Source organism: Lontra canadensis, unplaced genomic scaffold, assembly GCF_010015895.1.
Source record: "Lontra canadensis isolate GAN:19392208 unplaced genomic scaffold, GSC_riverotter_1.0 scaffold5, whole genome shotgun sequence".
Classification (NCBI taxonomy): domain Eukaryota; kingdom Metazoa; phylum Chordata; class Mammalia; order Carnivora; family Mustelidae; genus Lontra; species Lontra canadensis.
Window position 1 is genome coordinate 1,749,629 of NW_022630999.1, and position 7,317 is coordinate 1,756,945.

General features: G+C 41.1%; 1 protein-coding gene across 6 annotated transcripts in view; it reads left to right on the top strand.

Annotated features, from left to right (window-relative positions):
- Positions 1–3,273, top strand: part of TTC23L (tetratricopeptide repeat domain 23 like) — a 44,229-nt gene extending 40,956 nt beyond the window's left edge. For all 6 annotated transcript variants that reach the window (XM_032851298.1, XM_032851302.1, XM_032851296.1 and 3 more), the window contains 2 exons: positions 912–1,018; positions 3,198–3,273. In XM_032851298.1, the coding sequence (XP_032707189.1) occupies positions 912–993 (82 nt within the window). In that variant the 3' untranslated portion in view covers positions 994–1,018; positions 3,198–3,273. The remainder of the gene's footprint in view (positions 1–911; positions 1,019–3,197) is intronic.
- The last annotated feature ends 4,044 nt before the right edge of the window (positions 3,274–7,317 follow it).

The following is a 7,317-nucleotide window of genomic DNA, read 5'->3' on the forward strand; positions in this document are numbered from 1 at the left end:
GTCATTTATCAATAAATGTTCCAACACTGCCCCTACAAAATTAGGGGGCAAATATTTGGGCAAACCTTGGTGTATGAATGGGTGGGAGGCAAATCTGCTCTTGCATCCTGGTGCCAAGGGGCAGCAACTTGTCCAAATCCGGGTGCTGGGAAGAGCTGGGGGCATTGGGGCCGATGGGGAAGTGAGCCTATAGCTCCTCACCTCAGGGCCTCCCTGAAGAGGAACAGAGGCTGCTAAGTGACAGAGCACTAGTTTGGGGAACCTTGTCTGTAGCAAAGCGGGGGAAGAATTCTACAATCTACAGCCTTCTGCCACGTCCACAAGTATGGATTGATAGGAGGATATAGTGTGGAATAGGGCAAGGAGATCAAATATTTTTCATCTCACGGGCCCACTCTCTCAGTCCTAGAGTGATGCTTGAGGTTCCCGACCAAAAGGCTGGGTTTGGTGAAGCTGATTTATCAGTATTGTCACGGTGTATGGGCAGGGGAATGGCTGACCCACTGTCATACCTTTGCTATTTGGGCATAATGACAAGGGCAGGATACTCTGAGTGAGGGGCACCTCATGTGTGAGGACCAGCTCGGCTGTGAAAGAGCCACATGATCTTTGGTCCCCTCAAAATTCTGAGTCTCTTTCCTCCTCTTCATTCATTCCTTCAACAAACACCTCGTGAGCACCTGTTAAGTGTGAGGTGCAGTTGAGATGCGGGCACTAATAACGATAAATAAAACACGGTCATTACTCTTGAGACAATAATCAAGTAGGAGAGGCAACCATGAGAAATAATGACAATATGAGAGAGTCCTGTAGTAGAAATCTCAGTACAGTGCGAGTGGAAAGGAGAGACAATCTAGGAAAGCTGGAAAAAGACTTCACTGAGAGGGTTACAGCTGAGTTTTTTCTTGAAGGACGAGTAACAGTTCATCCAGGTGGAGAAGAGAAACCGTTCCAGGAAGAAGGAACTGTATATGCAAAGGCCCTGAGGCGTGACAGAGGACAGTGTATGGAAGCAGTGGTAAGTTCTTTGTGGCTGCCATACAAGGTAGTATTTCCTGGAGGGTCTCGCAGGGACTGTTGATTATAAGTGATGAGGCAGGCAGTGGCTTGAGGGGGAGGGAGAAAGACTCTGGGGCAGATCAGTTTAGGAAAAAACAAACTAGGGTAAACAAAGTGACAAACGTTCATTTCCTGGACTTCTCAAAACTTTTAATATACTAAGGTTCCCTATTGGCATGTTGAGAACAAATTAATTTTTTTAAAAAAACACTGTATTCATACCTACCTGGATTCTTTTTGAAATGGTCAGTGATTTAAATTTTGGCAAATAAAACACAGTCTCTAGAACCAAAGGAGAGAAACTATCTAAGATTTGGTTTTATTATTTTTTATTATTTTTTAAAGATTTTATCTATTTATTTGACAGACAGAGATCATAAGTAGGCAGGGAGGCAGGCAGAGAGAGGGGGCGAGGCAGGCTTCCTGCTGAGCAGAGAGCCCGGATGAGGGGCTCTATCCCAGGACCCTGGGATCATGACCTGAGCCAAAGGCAGAGGCTTTAACCCACTGAGCCACCCAGACGCCTGTAAAATTTGGTTTTATTTTAAAGCAAGGGTACATGTAGCACATGCTTGGACCGAGGGTACAAGAATGCTTTTGTAGTTTGGTTAAGAATTTGGGCCCCACTTCAGGACATAGTAAAGTCTGTGAACACGACTACCTCACCAATGAACTATTTTATCTGACGACAGAAACATGACCTCAATACGTCCCTATGAACTAATTTTCCTTTATGATTCATGGTGGTTGAGAGCTGGGTCTGGAGACAGACAAGCCTGGGTTCAGACCCCAGAACCACCACTTTCTAGCTGTAGGTAACCCTGGTATCCTCATCCACAGAATGGAGATGAGAATAGTGCCTGTCTCTTAGTGTTGCAGTGAAAATAAAATGTATGCAAAGTGGTTGTCAGGGTGACCCGCCCTTCAGTATTCATGTAATAACAGCTACTTTTACTTTTACTGAAGCCTGGGCTTTGAGTTTATTACCTTCCAGTTACACTATTGGTGCATGGTGCAAAACAAGAAGGTTAATAACTGTTGTTGGTGAAAAGCTACCACCAAGCTGGAGTGGGAAACATTTTGCTGGTTAACATCTCAAAAATGCGCTGGAGCTTATGAGCCCTTGGAAACAGACAGTCTGACACCATTACTTAAACCCCAAGAAGATAATGTATATCCTGTGGATGGAAGTCGTGTCCTTTCAGTGACCTGGAGATTTCAGGCAAGGAGAGTCCTGCCACCTTGTGGCGGGAGGTGAGCAGGCCCAGGCCGACTTCTAGTTCTATCACCAGCAGAGGTCTCTCAGATTTTGGCCCACCTCTGAGTTTATGAGACCCTGGGCCATTGACTTAATTTGTGCCTAGTTCTTCAGATTTGAAATCACATTATCTCGTGGTTTACTGAGAAGGAAGTTAAAGTGCCAGATAGCTTTCTGTATTTTATGCAGTCAGTAGTAGATAGAGAATGAATCAGTCTTTAGTGGAACTTGCATGTAAGAAAAGTCTCATAAAATTTTGCATCTCATGTTTCTGTGGAACAAATACTTTTTTTTTTCAGGCAAATAGGGGTTATGAAAACCACACTTTGCAGGCTTGAGGTCTAAATAGAAGATGACTGAAGAACACTTAATAGAAACCAGGTTTCTGGACCAGATTTCTTTTGGACCAGATTACTTCTAACTAGCCTGACTTCTTCAGTATTAGGAAATCAGAGTGTGGGAATCTTATTGGCTGGAAATGGGGAAGAAAGATCCTCTTTGTAGCACTTAACAGGGCTTCTGGGCTCTAAGATCTGTGTGTTCATGGGGAGAGACCACCTGAAAATTATGAATATAAAAGACCCTAAATTCTACAAATTTTTCAGCTGTGATTAAAAGCAATCCAGATATCTAAGATATCCTTGGCTGCTATCTGAACTGAAGGAAGAGCTCCCTGCTCTTTAGGGAGAAAAACCAAGACTCTAGAATCATTTTAGAGGCCTATTAGAAGAGTTAGCGTTTTAGGGGGATGGGCACATAGTGAAATCGTCCGTTGCCTCAGACTCAGTCCAGCCTTCTAGCTTAATAAATTAGTGATCTGGATCTGGAAGAGATGGCAAAAACAAAGAAAATGCACAAATGCTTTCCTCCTTTCCTTTAGGTCTTCTGTTATCGTTAAGAGAAAAACCTCTATACTAAGATAGCCAACAATAAAGCCAACCTGTTGATAACAAAAATTCTGGACCACAAGATGTATTTATTAACACTGACAGCAATGGCAGATCAAAGGTGGAACTAAGGACTGTAAAGAAAAAAAAAAAAAAAGAAAAAATGGTCTACTGAGCAGCAGCATTACAGGTAAAATACCCAGGGGCCGTTAGAACACATGATCCTGATCGATAACTTGGGGTGGGGAGGCGGTGGTCAGAAATCTTTTTTAGCCTGATGCTTTTAGCTTCTTAGGGACTGGGATTCCAATACCTTTCTTACTTCCCTTTTATAGCTCAAATTTCATTCTTTTCAGTTCTGGCTTTTAAAGAAGATTCTGCAATATCTAAGTTGTTGGTGGATATTTTAATATAGTGTTTGGAAGTAGTTTTAGTCATAACCTGTTTCAGGTCACTAAAACTGCCCTGTGAAGAAACATTTGATCTTCTGGAAACATTTGCCCTGGTTTCATGCCACGTGAAGGGTCAGAGGGGGTTTTTTATTACTATTTTTTTATTATTATTTCTTATTATAAATGAAGAAACTAGGGATAAGAGAGACTGATTTGTTCAAGGTCAGCCTAGTGATTATAAAGCTGACTTCCTGAATCATACATCTTCCATCCCACTCTGCTGCCCTCAACCCCAAACTGGATTTAAAGAGAAGGAATGTTCAAGGTGCTTAAAAAAAAAAATCCTTACCCCCTGAACAAATGTGTATCTAGGAAAATAAATCAGCAATCTCAGATTATATTCTTTACTGTCTTCTTCACCTACTTAGGGAGAAAAATCAGATTCCTGTGAGTTTATAATATAAGAAACTTATTTTCCCTTTTCATCGATTCTCGGTTACGTTGGCAGATTTAATGGAGCTCAAAGACTATCTTTGGGATCCAAGTGTCTTCTAACATCTCTCCTTCACTCAGTACTTATAAGAACATTTTGGTTCTTCATTCAGAAAATTACTATTTTTAAATTTCAGTCTTTGTTCAGTCTGACCTAATGATCAACCAGAACCCCGAGCAAGGTGTAGTGGTGAGTAATCCAATGACTTGTCTATAGACTGGTAGTCTCCCTCCTGCAGCTGTGTTCTCCCTTAGCTGATTCGCAGAGAGCTTTCAGTTTGGCACTCAGGACTAAGGTCTCAGACTGCAGCCCTGGCTGGAGACGGCTATCGCCCACTGACCTTTACTGCAGTGCTTGTGAACTGGTCACGCAATCTGTCCTTGCTAATTTTGTCCTGCCTGGAGACGGGCCTGCTGTTCTGACCCAGAATATTCTGGACTAAAGTCGCCTTAGAAGAGTTGCTTCCTTTTTTACATATCCAGATGAAAATGGGTTTACAACAATGACTGTGATAAAAAACAAAAGTACCAGACAGAAGTGGCAATTTGGACTCCACTTTGCATGTCACTAAAATTTTTAGAACTAATATTTTGGGAGACCCCAGCATCTTAAGATCTCGACTGACACACCTGTATCAGTAAAACATTAGCATGAAGTGTAACACTGCGAAATAAAATGTTATGGTGCGATCCTGTTATTGCGTTTGAAATTAGTTTTAAATACTTAAATATTTCCAGTGTTTACTGTCAGTGTAAATTTGCTAGTAGTCCATTTTGTGAGATTTTGATGTTAAAATGTTTAATGAAATGGTGGTGATAATGAATGGTAGCTAGTTTTAATTCACAACTTTTAGATTCTTTTAAAATTAGCTAACAGGCACTGAAATTTTTGAGGTGGTTGGGGGTTAGCTATTTTCCTACAATCTCTGCAACAAATTAGAAAAGGGGAAAAAAAAATCAAGCCCAGATCAAACTGCTCCACATACAGATTTTAATAAACATTTATCACAAGCATACATGCAACCTATTCCTTGAGGTCAGTCAAGCCCCACTTCTCTCTTTTGGTAGCTCACCCACCAGTTTCCATGAAAGGCCCACGTAAGGCAAACTTGACAATATTCCAGAGGTGAGACTGTCCTAATCCAGTCAGCAACAAGCAACCAGAAGTCTTTGGACAAGATGGCAGGAAGCAAGACCCTTTAGGGGTCAAGCCTTAGGCACCAAGCCTAAACATACAGGCTACAAGCCTCATTAGATTCTTATGTGCTTTCCATGCACGCATGGGGAACTACTCTGAGGGAATTTAATCATTCCACACATCCTGGATATCTCTAGTTTTGCCAATGAGAGCCACTACTATTATCTATTATGTTGATCAACAAGCTATTAATTTCAAAAGTAATACCAACTTGAAACATTTACTAATTATCAAAATCTCTGGTGGGAACTGTGCTGTGGATAGCACAAGCACGTGGAACAGCTGCCTATGGCATCTCTGAGCAGGACACTAACTGTCACTGCTGGAGACAGAAATGCGCGGGAGAGCTGTCTGCTGCCACCGGCTGTGCGTGGAACCCGACCTGTGTGTGCAAATGCTACCCATGACAGAATTAGGAGAAGAAATAATATACCATTTCCCCAGTTTTTCCGGATCCAGTAGATTTTGTTTCCCATGGGGAGAAGGGGAAGTCAGTGTGACGACATGGAAGGGAAGAAGGGAGTACATTGTGCAGAAAGATTCCGCAGCCTAAACTGTTAACAAATGCCAGATGCTGCCCTCTCAGCAACTGTAACGAATTCTTACCAGCACTACAAAACTGATACACTACAAAACCTCTGTGGCTTCTTATACAAGTGATTGTGTTACAAGACCTATTTTTATTAGAAAAGTAGAATTTTAAAACTCCTTTTATTTTTATTTTGAATCATTTCATTAATTCCAGGTGGAAGCACACCATCATCAAACAGGGAAAAACATTAAAAATGGAGAAAAAGATTAACTACCCATTCCTGTAGTAAGCACAATTTAATAAGAAAATGAGATAAACTTCAAAAAGGCAAAACTAAAGGTCTTAAAAATAAATTTTATTTTTCTGTGTGTGACACATGAAATGAATTTGCCATCACCAACGCGTCCTGGTCCGGCTGCAAAAGCACTCCCCCTAGCGGACCATCATAGGAATTTGAACAAAGTTAAATTAGTAAATTCCTAGGTCCGAGGGAACACACTGAACATGAAATTGTTAGATCAGTACCTTTCCGTTAGGGTGAGAAAAAATTACATTCATTAGCTTATGAATTCTAAAGAGCTAAAGAAATGTGCGGCTAAAATGATGGTCTTCAATGTGCAAAAAGTCAATCTTTCCCTATTAAGCCAATATATATGTTAAATCCTTCACAGGTCTAACTTTTAAAATATATTGGATTAAAATCAATTCAGAGCTAAATAACTGAAATGACAGTGACTAATAAGATGCTAAAAGATAATCTGAAATAAGGTTCTTTCATCTAACAAGTATTTGTTGAATATGTTACATACAAGGCACTGTTGTAGGTACAGAACATACCACTGAACAAAACCTGAAAATAACTGCCCTATTTTAAAGGAAAATTATAGTCCTTGAAATTGACTGATTAAATATTTCATAACTAGGTTTTTATATTTGTCCTGTCCTTGATGTTTATCTAAAAAAGTGTGTGCACAGCATCTAGTAGATTCATCCACTTTCTCTTGAACATGTACCATACTTTATAAAACTCCAACTCTTCTAGCGCCTGCCAGCATCCTGAGATGACTTGGGGGGCTCAGAAATGATCAGGGAGTCACTCTGGGCTCAAAACCCAGAGCTGTCCATGTGCTGGGGAGCAGAGCCCACAACTGTTCTGGGAGTGCTTTGCTGAACTACTCTCCAAACCAATCTCCTCTCATGCCATGTGGCCTATTTTAAGGTAGGGCATTCCAAATATACCCCTTGATGAATGTTTTTGATGAATATTATTCAATGGTTCTTAACCATCAATAGCAGGGGTGGGGATCACAGGTCACAAGGATTGGCATTAGTGGGTATGGGCGAGGGAGGCTAAATGAATCCTGCAATGGGGTGAATTTTTTCCCCATGAAGAACTGTCCCACCCACAAAGGCCAACAGCGCCTGCCCAACACTGAGCTGTATCACACGGTACAGGACCTTTATTTATGTAGTTTTTTTCTACTAGAAAATAAGGCAGA